The sequence below is a fragment of the Hordeum vulgare genome, chromosome 5H (assembly GCF_904849725.1).
Source record: "Hordeum vulgare subsp. vulgare chromosome 5H, MorexV3_pseudomolecules_assembly, whole genome shotgun sequence".
Taxonomy (NCBI): Eukaryota; Viridiplantae; Streptophyta; class Magnoliopsida; order Poales; family Poaceae; genus Hordeum; species Hordeum vulgare.
In genome coordinates this window covers 1,323,504-1,339,656 of record NC_058522.1, presented here as the reverse complement: position 1 = coordinate 1,339,656, position 16,153 = coordinate 1,323,504, and the positions used below count along the sequence as shown (strand labels likewise).

The following is a 16,153-nucleotide window of genomic DNA, read 5'->3' as shown; positions in this document are numbered from 1 at the left end:
GTGGGAAGGTGGAATCCTACTCCAAGTAGGATTGGAGTAGGACTCCTCCACCTCCAATTTCGGCCAAACCTTTAGGTTTTGAGGCTGACTCCTCCCCTCCCTCCCACCTATATATACAGAGGTTTTAGGGCTGATTTGAGACGACTTTTCCACGGCAGCCCAACCACATACCTCCACGGTTTTTCCTCTAGATCGCGTTTCTGCGGAGCTCGGGCGGAGCCATGCTGAGACAAGGTCATCACCAACCTCCGGAGCGCCGTCACGCTGCCGGAGAACTCTTCTACCTCTCCGTCTCTCTTGCTGGATCAAGAAGGCCGAGATCATCGTCGAGCTGTACGTGTGCTGAACGCGGAGGTGCCGTCCGTTCGGTACTAGATCGTGGGACTGATCGCGGGATTGTTCGCGGGGCGGATCGAGGGACGTGAGGACGTTCCACTACATCAACCGTGTTCACTAACGCTTCTGCTGTACGACCTACAAGGGTACGTAGATCACTCATCCCCTCTCGTACATGGACATCACCATGATAGGTCTTCGTGCGCGTAGGAAATTTTTTGTTTCACATGCGACGTTCCCCAACACTTTGCCTATATGCCTAATGGTGTTAGGTTTTATACTTGTGGTTTGGCTGCTATTTGTTGGGCATTGTGGAATTGCAGCAATCACGCGACACTTGAGAAGAAGAAGTTGGGGTCCCCTTTTGATGTGGTTTACTCTGCTTGTGGATTCCTGACATATTGGGCAGGACTCCTAACAGGGGAAGACAAACTGGCGATGGAGCGGGGGGTGAAGATGTTGAAGAGGAACGCGTCGAACATGCTGAGGATCTGTGAGGCCCCAGAGGAGGGTTGTTGATTGATATAGCTGGTGGCTCTTAGTGGTTTGGTGGTGACCTCCCCGCGTGGAGTGATTTCAGGCGATGACCTGTGTAATATCTACTTGCAGTTCTCCTTTAAACTTTGTAGATGGTCTGTGTGTGGTATGGGTGTTCTTGGGTTTTTGCCCTACGATAGGCTGCTCGATGACGAGTGTCTATGTGTAGGTTTCCCAAGAATGCTCTGAACTCGCACCCCTTTTTCTGGTTTCCTTTTTCCAAACTTTGAACTTTGTATTTCCGTTATGTGAGTAATGGAAAAGGGGTTGCCCGGTTAAAAAAAAAAAGCTTGGTCATCTTGGTTTGGTTGCTTGTTTGATCTCCAAAAGTAGATCTAAGAATAGAGTTTTCTTCCCAACTGTGCAAATCCGCCCCCAATACCGCGGGCCATCTGGACCATACATGCGCGTAGATCATCTAATATAAATTATTCGAATTCAACAGTTTTAAACATGTTAAAATGAAATTAATATCTGACAAACAATTCAACAATTTTACTTTAAAATAACCGATTGATAAGTATCGTCGGATCACTGGCCGCAACAAATTTACTTTAAAATAACCGATTGATAAGTATCGTCGGATCACTGATAGGATGAGTTCGTTCATGCGTCAATGATCGCCATCTGCATCGAGCCTGCCTCCTCTGCTTGTCCCCAATTCTCTAGAGTCATCGATCTCCTTTCTGTTCACAAATCATTTTTTTGCATATTCATCCAAAATGAATTCATCGGCAAGCATGATTTGTTGCTTTTTTGCATATTCATCTAAAGTGAATTCATCGACAAGCATGATTTGTTGCATCCTGTGCATCGTGTGAGAGTTGCAACCTCTTCTTCTCAAGCATCATTTACATCGTGTGAGAGTTGCAACCTCTTCTTCTCAAGCTCAATCTCTTCAAATGTCTTGGCCTTTCAGAGTCCCCATCTGATCATCGCCTCTTGTTTTTCTAACTCGATCTTCTTTCTATCGATTTTAAGCCACCTCTCTGTCGTCGTTCGATCCCACTTCATCCTCTTCCTTTACGCATACAACATAAGCTTGTGCCACTTTTTTTTTGCTTTCCCTTGCCGAAAAAATGCCCATCTATGTGGTCGATATTTTTGTAGCAGCGGCGTGATACTTGTGATCTGCGTTGAGTTTTTCATGATAGAACCGGATTATCGCAGCATAATGTGGGTAAGTATTTTCCTCAGTTATGAAACCAAGTTTTATCGAACTAATAGGAATATCATCCGCAACCGTCTTCAGTGAATGCACGCAAAAGAATTCAGATTAAAAAGACGTTTTAGTAAAATGAGAGAAATTATGCAGTCGATGTCAAAGTTTCTGTTTTTGTACTATACCAATTCTACTCATCATACAAATCATCCCAAAGGCTTTAGTTGGCACAAACACTAATTAAAACATAAAAACATAATCATTACAGAGGCAATAATCATGTTATCACAAATAAACAAAAAGAAAAGGCGAAAATAAAGGTAATTATTGGGTTGTCTCCCAACAAGCGCTATGGTTTTACGCCCTAGCAAGGCATATTGCATAGTTTCAAGTGTTGTCATCTTTGACACTCCACCCATAAATAGCTCTCATGATTGATTCATAAGGTGGTCTAATTCTCTTTCTAGGGAAGTGTTCCATTCCTTTTTTAATGTGAATTGGAGCCTTATATTTCTCTCTTTTATATCAATGATTGCACCAATAGTTCGTAGGAAGGGTCTTCCAAGTATAATGGGACAAGTAGGATTGCAATCAATATCAAGAACAATGAAATCTACAGACACATAACTTTTATTTGCAATTATAAGCATATCATTAATTCTACCTAAGGGTTTATTAATGGTAGAATCCGCAAGATGCAAGTATAGAGAACATTCTACAATATTGACGAGACGAAGCACATCACATAAAGATTTAGGTATAGTTAAAACACTAGCACCAAGGTCACACAAAGCATTGCATTCATTATCTTTGTTTTGATAGTAGGTTTCCACTCATCATGCAACTTTCTAGGAATAGAAACTTCAAACTCAAGTTTCTCATCATAAGCTTTTACCATAGCTTCTACTATATGTTGAGTAAAAGCTTTATTTTGTTCATAAGCAGAGCTAATAATGGATTGCGGCAAGAAAATACATTCTACTAAAGAGGAATCATCATAATAGAAGTCCTTGTAATCTAAAATAGTTGGCACATCACTAGTTGAAGTTTTAACCTATCCGAACCCACTTTTTTTTAGCTTTAGCATTAAAATCAACACCCTTCAAGCAAAAGGGACGCTCCTTAACTAGAGTCGACTCATGTCCAGTCCTTTTACCATTAATATTCAGAGAAATAAACAGGAGAAGTACCAATCGTTTTAAGATGTTCATCATGATTCCAGTAAAAACCGGGTGGGAGAGCTTTTTCTAGGAATTCCCGCTTAGCTTTCAACTTAGCGGTCCTCTCCTTACTTTCACTCATAGAAATTTGGATAGATTTAATAGTCTCATTAAAATCATGCTTAGGAGGCAAAGCTGCATATCAGCGACGGGGCCGCATCAAGCTCGGTTGAGGAGGTGATCCGTCGGTTCTCGTGGGATTCGATCGATGCTGGTCTTCGGTTCATCTATTTAGACCCGGTCTTCGTTCGTCTTTGTTTGGGTGTTTACACGTTTGATCCTTTCAATATATGGCTTTTCTTCATTAGTGATGGTTGCGGCTTCGATGTGCTGATACTACGAGGCCTTAACACTATGCTGCTACTATGGGGCCTTAACACACCGACTTTTCGACTGCCTACCACAAAAAAGGTTCGTCTGGCTCCAACAAAGGAGGGGTGATGCTGCCCATGCGTCGTCGGCTTGCTTCAGTAATTGTAGTCGTCGTTAGGTGGTCGGCACGTCCTGGTTGCGTAACTTTTTATTACCTCTGATGAGCTTGTGTCTTTGGGCTCCGTCGCTGCGTAGGCGTTTGCTCCAGCGCCGGTGCAGAGTCAAGGAGTGGATGGTCTGCATTGATGACATCTATCTAGAAGATGATGGATTCTGTGTTGGGTTCGTGGCTGGGCAGCATGATTGAGCGAGGATGAATAGATTTAGAGTTTCTTTTTATTTAAAAGAAAAAGGACTGTATTTATTTAAAAGAAAAAGGGATGTATATTATTTCTTGGGTTAAGCAAGGTGTGGATCGTAGCGGGTGAGGTCATGTGAGGAGGAGTAGAGAATCGTGTGGAAGATGGAGGATGGAGTACCCAAGTAATCCACAGCGAGCGACGCGGCCAATGGCGCACCACCACCACCGCCACCACTGACTAATCGATGGCCGGCTCGGCTGTCGCTACCACCATTGTCGTCCTCCGTCCGAGTGGCTGGCTACAAACCAAGCCTTGGCCGAGCCAGAGCCCACGGAACAAGGCGCTGAGCATCTTCTTCTTCTTTCACCAGCCCCGTCAGTAGTAGCCACCATGGGAGAGGCGGTGGCGGTGGCGGCGGCGGAGGACGCCATGAAGAAGAAGGGGGCGGTGGTGGTGCCGGCGCCGCAGCCGAGCAAGGGGGTGGCGTCGTGGGCGGTGGACCTGCTGGAGCGCATCGCCGTCCGCCTCGGCCACGACAAGGCCAAGCCGCTCCACTGGCTCTCCGGCAACTTCGCCCCCGTCCGCGACGAGACCCCGCCCGCCGCCGGCCTCCCCGTCCGCGGCCACCTCCCGGTACCCACCAACCCTTCTTCTCCGCCGCGCTCAGATTGTTTCTTACCCAAGATCCACTCTTCTTCTCCTAGATGTGAAAGAAGAAGAAGAAAGTCCCCTTCTTTCAGATGCATGATTTCTTCTCCCCTTGTAGCTCCACTGTAGAGTGTAAATTTCTTCTGCCGGCTTTTCGATCTCATGAGTCGATTCAAGCTCATCGTTAGTCGATTTCATGGATGAAAAAGATTCCACATCATGAAATAGTTGTATGCATTCCATTAGTCATAATAATTGATTAACAAATGCCCTAGAGCAAGCAACAGGCAACCCAGACAACACCTCAAATCAATTCAATGCTTGGAACCTTGTTCATACGATACAAGTATACAACCCAGAGAACGCCGGACAAAACTAATTACTGCTTATCTTTTATACCTGTCTGTCCGTATCATTTTCATTGCTCTTCTTCTTTTTACCATTTGTATCTGTGGCGCCGAGGGACGCGGTAGAAAAACAGCGATATGTGAAATGTTGTCACGGTGCCGACCGTCACAGGGATTACCATGGATTTTGGTCACAACTCTTGTCTCTTGTTCTGAACCACCCCCGGATTATATATGTTTCGCTCGAGCTGTAGCTTGTTTACCTCATATCATTCAGGGCTACTGTTTTTTATTTTTTTTTGGTCTAATAACAAAGCATATTTACAGTTTTTATTGTCAATTCTTTATGGAGGACCCCAAACACTAGCTGAAAACCTGCCTGGGAGTACATATTTACAGTTTTTATTATTGCATTTTCTTTCCAGCATCCTGCAAGAACAACCCTGTGCTAATTTCCTGAAAAATGGTGAGATGCACCTTTTTTCTTGGAGAAATCGGTTACTACCGAACAGTTACTTGACCAACTTCCCTTTTCCTCACGAAGACATGCAGCTCACTACATCATCCTTTTCTTTTCCTCATGGTGTTCCATTTTTGTTGTCTGCAGGAGTGCTTGAATGGGGAATTTGTCAGGGTCGGGCCTAATCCCAAGTTTGTCCCTGTTGCAGGGTACCATTGGTATTGACTCTTTACTTGTTGTTGACAATTTGCTGCTCCTAAGGGCACCAGTTCCTAGCAAAATCTCAATTCCTAAACACATCACTTTCTGGTCCTAAGGGCGTGAACAATTTGCTGTTATCTTCCTTCAACAGCGTGACTACAGTTAATTGTGCTAGTATCCAATAATCGGGGGTCACGTTTCTAATTTATTTTTTGTTTTGTGTTCTCTTTTTTGCAGGTTTGATGGGGATGGGTATGTGATACAGTCTCTTCTGTTTGGAACACTGCAGATCTAGCTCTAGTTGCACATTCATATTTTCCTGTTCTCAGTAAAAAAAATCCAGACCATACCATTTACATCACAGTTTCATGCCCACGTTTGCGGTGCTATACATAAAGATTCACATAAAATTCAACGACATCGAAATTGTGATGTTTTGGCATCAGATTTTCAGTACTGCCGCTCACGATTTTCGTGATAAAATCCAGCCTTAATCTATGTTTCAGATTGTCGCTTGATGGTTATACCGACTTCTGTATTGTTTCTTACAGAATGATCCATGCAATGCGTATTAAAGATGGCAAAGCTACGTACGTATCAAGATACGTCAAGACTTCTCGCCTCAAGCAAGAAGAGTATTTTGGTGGAGCAAAGTTTATGAAGGTAAGTATCATAAAAATTCTGAATCTTTTTAACAGTTACTCAATTATTACGCAACACTTGATTGTCTCCATCGCCAACTATGTTCGGTTTTTCTTATTCATGGTTGCAACTTTTTTACTCTGTTAATTAAGAATCTAATATATATCATACATACGTCTATTTTAATCCACCATTTTTCCTTGTTGAAGTTCTCTGATCAGCTTGGTTCTTTAATGGCATAACTAATGTGACGCCCATGGCCCGCCATAAGTTTCTTTGGTATAGTTGTGGTGCTTGCAAATCTGCCTGTGCCTGAACATAAGTTTACTAGTATGAATATCCTCTTCTTTTATGCCTTATCTTGTCAGTTGTCAACTTGTCATATACTCATATTTGCGTAGAGGTCTCTATCATGTCATCTTAGCTTTTTGGCAACTACATTGACCGTATGGTTTATTGTGGCTAATGCCATTAATACATGATAATGTCATGAATAATATTTAGGTCATACCATCTGTCAATTCAAGGCTAATAAACCTACTAAGTATCAATTTAAAACCCTGACTCTTCTCGCCTCTGGTGGGTTTAGTGATGGCCATAAACAAATCAGTTGTGCACACGTGTGAGTTTTTCTCTCAATATTTACAGATTGGAGATCTGAAGGGCTTTTTTGGATTGTTTATGGTTCAAATGCAAGCACTTAGGAAAAAACTGAAAATCCTGGATGTTACTTATGGATTTGGGACAGGTACCTCTTTCCCTTATGCAGTCACTGAATGATGTATATCTACATATTTTTCATGGGAACTTAATTCTAGTGGAAAATTGTTGATCTGTTCCCTTCTTTTCCAGCTAATACCGCACTTATATATCATCACGGCAAACTCATGGCCCTGTCAGAAGCAGATAAACCCTGTAAGTTCTCGGTCTGTTAGCACAATATTTTTCTATATGCCATTTGAAATAGGGGGCATGGACTGTGGTCGTGCTGGCAGCTATCTGTACTGATTGTGAATCATTACATCTTGTTGCAACTCGCTATCATCAAGAACTACGCAACTGTGTAACATGAGTTTCTATTTTCGTTTTTCAGACGTTGTTAAGGTCCTTGAAGATGGAGACCTGCAAACTCTTGGGTTGTTGGATTATGACAAGAGGCTGAAACATTCTTTCACTGCTCATCCCAAGGTTGATCCATTTACAGGTACACTACATACACTGGTATCGTACTATTTCTTGCTTTCTTTTAGGACAAAAATCGGGTTAAATGATGTGGTCATTCTCCTTTCAGATGAAATGTTCACCTTTGGGTACTCGCATGAACCTCCGTACTGCACATACCGGGTCATCACCAAGGATGGAGTTATGCTTGATCCTGTGCCGATAACAATACCGGAGTCTGTAATGATGCATGACTTTGCGATCACAGAGAATTATTCCATATTTATGGACCTGCCTTTGTTGTTTCGACCAAAGGTACGTGATCTTTTATGCACACCAGCAATACATACTTTTCAGTTTTCCTGCGCCATTTCTTTTCATGCTGTTGAAGGATGCCCTGGTCAACATTCATTTGATAGTTGCACCGTATAGGCATGTGTTTGCATCATCAGTTGATAAATAGTCGATACAAGTTTGATTTGCATGTTTTACATTCTTCACAATCTGGCCTTGTTATTCTGCATTCTTGTTGTATACAGGAAATGGTGAAGAATGGTGAATTTATCTACAAGTTTGATCCTACAAAGAAAGCTCGTTTCGGTATACTCCAACGCTATGAAAAGGATGAAAAAACCATCAGATGGTTTGAACTCCCCAATTGCTTCATATTCCACAACGGTATGCCATTTCTTGCTACTCTGTCAGAGCATGTAGCTCCAATCTAATTATCAGTAGTTTAATCGAACTGATCACAAGAAGCATCTCTTGTCGCAGCTAACGCCTGGGAAGAGGGCGACGAAGTTGTTCTGATTACCTGCCGCCTCGAGAACCCAGATTTGGACAAGGTTAACGGAACCCAAAACGAGAAGCTGGAGAACTTCGGGAATGAGCTGTATATATACCTGCAACCTCAACTTTTGTTTTTACTTCCATGCAACCGAATGCTTCGCGTAATGTTAGATCTTTCAGGTATGAGATGAGATTCAACATGAAAACTGGGGCTGCTTCACAGAAGCAACTGTCGGTTGCTGCTGTAGACTTTCCTCGAATCAACGAGAGCTATACCGGCAGGTATTTCAACATAAGTTTCCTTTCTTTTATGATGATGCTTATATCACAAAGCACCACTGTATATGAACCCATGACAAAGCTTGCATCTACAGTAGGATTCTTCCCGGATCTATATCATGTACTTCCTCTGAACCGTTAACTCTGTCGAACGAATGCAGAAAGCAGCGGTATGTCTACTGCACGATACTCGACAGCATCGCGAAGGTGACCGGGATCATCAAATTCGACCTGCACGCCGAGCCAGAGAGCGGCAAGAAGCAGCTCGAAGTCGGGGGAAACGTTACAGGCATATATGACCTGGGTCCTGGTAGGTTCGGCTCGGAGGCGGTGTTCGTGCCCAAGGAGCCTGGTGTTTCCGGGGAAGAAGACGATGGGTACCTGATATTCTTTGTGCACGATGAGAACACAGGGTACTCCTCCATTCCCTTCCCTATACATCACTCAGGGCTGCTGCATGGTTTAGTTGGTTGATAAATTCGAACAATGTTGTGTTGTGGATGCAGGAAATCTGAAGTGAATGTGATTGATGCCAAGACCATGTCTGCTGATCCGGTGGCGGTCGTCGAGCTGCCGAACCGGGTTCCTTACGGTTTCCACGCCTTCTTCGTCAACGAGGTACTTTTCAGCTAGAAATGTTCTTCTTCTTTTCTGATCTTATTTTGGTCTTCCGGCAAAACTTGAAATGAAATCTGTATCTATTTATGATGATCCGTAGTAAACATGCTGAAGAACATGTATATGTCTCTGTCTTGTGTTTTTTGTTTGTCAGGAACAACTGGTACATCAACAAGCAGAGGTGTGAAGAGGAGTGAGTGATACCAAATGAAGAAAAATACGCAGTACATACGGTAGTATATTGATACCATTTATGTAGGAGATAAATAAATTGCTAGTATTTCCCCTCGAATATTTGTACAGTGAGTGAATTAATCGACACACTGTAAATTCCACGCGGGGTTATTTATGATGATAGCAAACATGGATTCCATATAGGATTATTATGAACTCATGTAGGATAGGATTATGGTTTGATTATTACATTAGGGCAATGCAACTAGTAGAAAAGCCTCACTCATTCTAGGAGATGAGGGCGTGAGGGCCACCGTATGGCTGCCGGCTGCGGGCCACTTGCTCCGGATTCATCGCCGGGCCGGCGTCGACGTGCGCCGTCCGCTCCCCGGCCAACTCCGCCACCCGCCGCTTCCCCAGCTCGACGTAGTTAGGCGGGGTCGCGGCCGCCCTCCCCGCCGCGCTCGCCAAGCGCGACAGCAGCGCCGTCGCCCCGACGGCCAGCATGCTCGAGACCGCCATGCCAGTGGCCGTCAGAGCGGCGAGCACCGCCGTCGGGACGAGCACGGGGCTGCAGAGCAATAGCAATGGCGCTGCCACGGCGAGCCCCGCGATGGAGGCGACCAGCGCCGTGCTGGAGAGGGCGAGGAGGCTGAGAACCAGGAAGGCCGCCATTGGGAGCGCCCCTAGCCGCCGTCGGGCACGGTCACGGCGGTGGTCCTCCGCCATGGTTCGCCGCTGGAATCTCGAGGCACCGATGGTGTCTCTGGTCTGGATGGAAGAAACCGGAGGTGCTTTACTGGTTCTTGGTGCAACTTTATACAGACACGGGAGGTTAGGTCCATGCCACGTGTAGACGACGGCACACACACTTAGGCCACCGTAGTGTCACGTGGAACACCATGCATGTTGCCACGTCCACGTGGAGCATTGAGCTAAATGGACACTGACACGGACCAAATCCTGGGATGATCGGTGTAGATGAAGTGGAGGATGGCCATGAAAGTCGACACACTCATGTCGTCGATCCAGTGGGAATTGGGACCAGTTTGTCTTTCACAAAGTTCAGATTAATGAAAAAGAAGAAGAAGAGACACTCCTGTTATTTATTTCATCTTATCATCTCACCCGACAGCCACATCCCAGGAAAAGGATTCAGCTTCCAGATGATCATAGAAAACAAGTCACAAAAATCCTACTAAAAAATATCGAGTGATGATTGCCATACTAGTAAAAACGATCCTTTAGTCCCGGTTGCCCAACTGAGACCGTGGATTCGGGACTAAAGGACTCCCCCTTTAGTCCCGGTTGCATTACGAATTCGGACTAAAGGATATTTTTTGAATTTTTAAATCTTTGAATTATTTGACAACTTAATCTCTAATCACCCCTAATCACTGCTCCAGTATGGAACACTTATTTTAAATCGTCTAACTTTCCGGCCGGTCACCCACTCTACTCATTTCAAATCATCTAACCATCCTCTCATTGCTCCAGCCCAAGCACCTTAACTTTCCAGTTCTATCTCCACCAGTTTTCAAGTCCGCACTTGTTGTTTTCTTGACAATATTAAGCTATCAATCCTATTAACCCTTGGGTCTTGATGTCACATGATTTAATTTTGTGAATTTCAAAAAATTATTCAAATAAATAAAAAAAAAAGAAATAAAAATGATTAATTTAAAATTTCAAAAAAGTGAAAATATTTCAAAAAAACTCAAATAATTCTCAAAAAAATAAAAACAAAAACTGCAAAATAATTAAAAAGTTCAAAATAAAATAAGTAATACTAATATTTAATTTCAATGAAAATAACATAAGTAATAATATTATTTTATTCATTTTTTCCTATTTATTCATTTAATATGGCATAATTAATATCTTTAAATCTATAAATCAAAATTCAACAAATAATATATCAATTATTATCAGAACAATGTGAGGAATCCAAATATGACATCATTCACTTCAAAAATAAATTCTAAAATATGATTTTTTTATTCTTTGCAAATTTCAAAAATCTAAAATAATTAAAAACATTTTAAAAAATAAACTGCTTATTCAATTAATTTATGTTATATGTATCATATCAATCCTATTAAGCCCTTGAGCATGATGTCACACGTTTCATCATTTGAGTTTGAACCTATTATTCTAAAAAATAATTATTATTTAGTAACACTTATATTTATTGAATAAGTAGTTTGACCAAAAATTTAAAAAGCATAAATTTGAGGATAACTTATTTTCCTTTTGGAATTTGAGGATTCTAAAAATTTACAAAACAGCCTATGACGGTTGCCATAGGAAGCGGTTTCTCGTGCTGAACATTTTGATATATTAAACTTTTTTGAACAAAATGACCGTGCAATTGAAAAGCACTACAAATAAACACTAAAAAGGCTGAAACCTGACATGGTATCACCATTTCATCCACATAGCATGTGCTAAAAAGTTGAGAGGGTTACGACAAAAACTGAATTCACTTCGTGTATAAACTGAACAATCTCTTTCGAAGTATGAGAGTTTCACACGAAAATTCATGTGGTACAAATGCATTTCAATTTTTTAAACTTATTTTAAATTCAGACTTTTTGTGCATTTAATATGCACAATTCAAAGAAAAATACAACTGTAAATTTCTATATGCGGCAAACAAGCTAAGAAAAATACCGTCCAGAAGATGGACAAAATTCATCGCATACAATCCCGAGTGCACAAACTGAACTCTAGATACACAAAGAAAGATGTTAAGTTAACAACGCATCATCTGTCATCCATACACCCAGAGAAGAAGCATCCCTATCGCTTTGGCATCGAATTTATTTTGCACGACTAGATGGGAAATTTTTTGGGACTAAGGACTTTGTTGTTATTGTTGTTGTTGGTGGTGGTGGCTAGATGACCGTGTCCACAGAGAGAGGAGGGGCTTACCATCTGTGCGGGAGTCAAGAGTCGAAGAAGGTGACTTCTCAGGTCGTTCTCCTGCAACACCTCATCCAGCTCCAGGTCCATGGGTATGGTATGTTGCTATCCTGCACAAGTTGAGGGCTTGAGGTGTCAAGATATAACAGAGAAAGAATGCAAGGACGAGCTCAGATGCAACAATTTCTAGATCAACGAGTCGGGCTTGGAACCCTTGCACCCGAACCAAACAGAACCTGGAGATGATTGACCCATATTCAATGATTACTTTGTAATGCTATATATACATAAGCAATAACTAAGGAGAGTAGAGCCACCATAACAAAATTGGTTATTGAAAGATCATTACAGCTGCATGAATGCAGAACACGAGTCTTTGAAAAGGGAATAAGGAGTGGGTTTGGCTTGATAGGCTGGTGGGTGGGCGTCTAGGTTAGGTTAGGTGGCTTCTCTTTTCATCTCAAAGTGCCCCACCGCCAAAATATTTCGGCCGAGCTGAGCAGGATATATATATATATATATATATATATATATATATATATATATATATATATATATATATATATATATATATATATATATATATATATATATATTGCGCTATTCGTCACCTTGGACGAAGAATAGTTATTCTTCATCCCCTCTATTTTAACATCAATGCATCGTAATTTTACGTTACGTAATTTTTTTTCTTATTCTATACGTAAAAAGAGACCGTAAGAAAATATATAATCACCGTAAAAAAATATTTTTGTTACGTAAAATTACAAACGTAAAAACATAGTGTAAAATATACATAAAATGCATATTTTCTTGTCTTACAACCTATATTTTTCAATTTTTTATGCCAAATTTTGCATAGTGGGTCAATATGAATGTAACTATTTGTATTTTAAATGTAATTTATTTATGAAAAGCTCGTAAGATTACCTCGGGTGAAGAATAACCTATTCTGCACCCTGGGTGATGAATAGAGTTTCTATATATATATATATATATATATATATATATATATAGGAAAAATATGTATGTATGTATGTATGTATATGTATGCATGTATGTATGTATATATATGTATGTATGTTTGTTTGTGTTTGTGTCTGTGTGTGCGTGCGCACGTGCATGTGCGTGTGCGTGTGCGTGTGCTTTGGAAATGTTGTCGCATTGTTTCACTCAAGTACTTTAGAACCAATGCATAATTCTTAGCGCAATGCAAATAACCCATAAAACTCTCACACCATCAACATATAGTCAATATATTCATCATCTAGTCAATATATGTATATGTTTGCAATATCGCTAGGGTCGTCATATGCGTTCTCATCCGACATTTGTTGGTTAGATGATGAAACATCCACTTGTTGTTCTAACTAGTCATGTAGTGTTAATGCATGGACAAATAGTTTTGTTCCTTTTGAAAAGGGAATAAGGGCATCTCCAACGCCGATCCCCAAACCGGACTAGGCATCCACGAAAAGGGGGGACAAGTTTGTGAACACGGATACTGTAGCCAGCCATCCAATGTTGTCCGCGTATGTCCCGCCTCCTCCGCCACCATGAGCGCAAGGAAGTGAAGCTATCCGCCTCCATGTTGCCGGCAAGCGGCCAATCGCCCACGATGTTGAGCCCACCAAGATTTAATCATCACTCTTTCCGAACACCTCATATGCCGCCTCACCGAACTCCCCTTTAGGTGGCTTGTATCTCCGGCAGGGGTTGCGGGCAGAGCGATAGGACTCAAGCAGCACCTCCAGCTCGGGCACGCCAACGTCTGACGCGATGACGGTCCTGACGGTGAGTAGCTCCTCCGTGCGCTAGGTGGTTCTCTTCAAGGAGGCGATGGTTGTGTAGCGCCTGTGGGAACACGCCCTCCCGCTCCTCTAGTAGCATGCCCAAATTTGCATTGTCTATTGGAGGTGCTCTAAAATGGTGTATTGCCATGCACCAGCCCTCCCGAACAAGCCTTAACAACATTCGGTCCCCCTCATTCGGCACATCCGCTTTGTCGATCCTGGATCCATGTCACTCGGCCTCGAGGATTTGCAAGAAATTGACTGACGCAAATTAAAACATTAGTCACCTGAGGACTAGCAAAACTAGAAATATAAAGGTGTGGCTACAAGACACTCTTTCTGAGATGAATGTGTGTAGTGCCCCTTTGTCCCATTGTGGATCAAGTTGGTTTTCCTCCTTGAGCTGCCTCTACAATGACCACACAACCACTAGAGCTCATGAGCTCATAATGCATGTGCACTAGGATTTTCGAATCCACCATCTGGCTAAAGATATCGTCCACTAGGAATCATCAAACATACTCTACAAATAAAGTTTCTCAGTACCTGTGACCCTAGCTATCATATATTTAGGATTATGCTCATTCCACTAGTAGAAAAAGGGGCTTCCGTCCCAGCTCAATTTACACATTAGTCCCAGTTCCATTACGAACCGGGACTAATGTTAGCATTAGTCCCGGTTCGAACGGCAAGGGCGCCGGTCGGTCATTAGTCCCGGTTCAAAAGGGACCTTTAGTCCCGGTTCGTGTCTCGAACCGGGACTAAAGGGTTTGGAGGCTTTAGTCCTGGTTCGTGTCTTGAACCGGGACTAAAGGGTAGACCTTTTGTATTTTTATTTTTTCCTGTTTTTAAATTTTATTTCTGTTTGTAGTTTCTGTTTTAAATTGCTTATATCTTTTAGGATTTTTTTTGAGTGATTCTTTTTTGCATTAGATTCAAATTTTTGTCTAGTTTCTGTTTGTGCAATTAGTTTTTAAATTTGAATGGTTTAAATTTGAATTTGTTCAAATTTGCTTCAAACCCAAATTGTGAATAACTTGAGTTTACAAATAGTTTTTAATTTAATTCTTTTTTCTCCTAGTCATCTGTTAGATTGTTATCACAGTAAGATTTATTTGGTTATTTTTAGAATAATTTAAATTTGGATTTTAATTAAAACAATATTGTTTTGCTTATATAGTTGTTTTAGTCATTTAATTGTTGTTTTTTATTATTTTTAGTTAGTACTTTATGTAGATTTTAACATGTTATAGTATGGTGCATATTGAATGCATAAAAAGTCTGGAATTAAAATCATTTTAATAAAATGCCTTTGTAGTAGATGGGTTTTCGTCTGAAACCTTGATACTTCGAAGGATGATCCAGTTTGTACACGAAGTGCATCCAGTTTTTATCGTAACTCTCTCAACTTTTTAGCACATGCCATGTGGGTGAAACTATGATACCATGCCAACTTTCAACCTTTTCAGAGTTCATTTGTAGTGCTTTTCAATTTCAGGGTCAATTAGCTCAAAAAAGTAAGTAAATGCATGAAAAATACCAAATGAAGTCAGAAAATATTGAAAATTTATGATGTGGCTTTAAATGGTGTATTTTAAACATACAGAAAGTATGGAGTTCAAATAAGTTCAAAAAAATAAAATCCCTTTGCAATAGATGAGTTTTCGTTCGAAACCCTGATACTTCGAAAGAGATTGTTCATTTTGTACACGAAGTGCATCCAGTTTTTGACGTAACCCTCTCAACTTTTTAGCACATGCTATGTGGGAGAAATAATGATACGATGCCAAGTTTCAACCTTTTCAGAGTTCATTTGTCGGGCTTTTCAATTTCAAGGTCATTTAGGTCAAAAAAAATCATTAAATGCATGAAAAATAGCAAATGAAGTTATAAAGGGTCGAAATTTAGGATGTGGTTTTGAATGGTTTATATTGAATGCACAAAATGCATAAAATGTCTGAAGTTGAAATAAGTAAAAAAATAAAATATCTTTCTAGCAGATGGGTTTTCGTCCAAAACCGTGATACTTCGAAGAAGATGGTCCAGTTTGTACACGAAGTGCATCCAGTTTTTGTCGTAACCCTCTCAACTTTTTAGCACAAGCTATGTGGATGAAATGATGATACCATGCCAAGTTTCAACATTTTCAGAGTTCATTATAGTTCATTATACAAATTTTGAGATATG

The 16,153-nt window shown here is 41.2% G+C and overlaps 1 protein-coding gene across 1 annotated transcript; it reads left to right on the top strand.

The window, feature by feature from the left end:
• Positions 1 to 4,069: 4,069 nt before the first annotated feature.
• LOC123395340 (carotenoid 9,10(9',10')-cleavage dioxygenase-like) lies at positions 4,070 to 9,464 on the top strand. The gene is made up of 14 exons (XM_045090334.1): positions 4,070 to 4,562; positions 5,532 to 5,602; positions 5,823 to 5,837; positions 6,137 to 6,248; positions 6,876 to 6,975; positions 7,080 to 7,142; positions 7,321 to 7,431; positions 7,519 to 7,703; positions 7,928 to 8,066; positions 8,163 to 8,280; positions 8,358 to 8,459; positions 8,618 to 8,869; positions 8,963 to 9,074; positions 9,229 to 9,464. Exons 1-14 carry the CDS (start codon positions 4,320 to 4,322, stop codon positions 9,259 to 9,261), a joined length of 1,656 nt encoding a protein of 551 aa, XP_044946269.1. The 5' UTR covers positions 4,070 to 4,319; the 3' UTR covers positions 9,262 to 9,464.
• Positions 9,465 to 16,153: the final 6,689 nt, after the last annotated feature.

Coding starts and splice junctions, on each gene's coding strand:
- LOC123395340 (XM_045090334.1), top strand. CDS start 4,320: ATGGGAGAGGCGGTGGCGGTGGCGGCGGCGGAGGACGCCATGAAGAAG. Junction 7,432..7,518: donor CAAGGTTGATCCATTTACAG/GTACACTACATA, acceptor TTCTCCTTTCAG/ATGAAATGTTCACCTTTGGG. Junction 9,075..9,228: donor ACGCCTTCTTCGTCAACGAG/GTACTTTTCAGC, acceptor TTTGTTTGTCAG/GAACAACTGGTACATCAACA.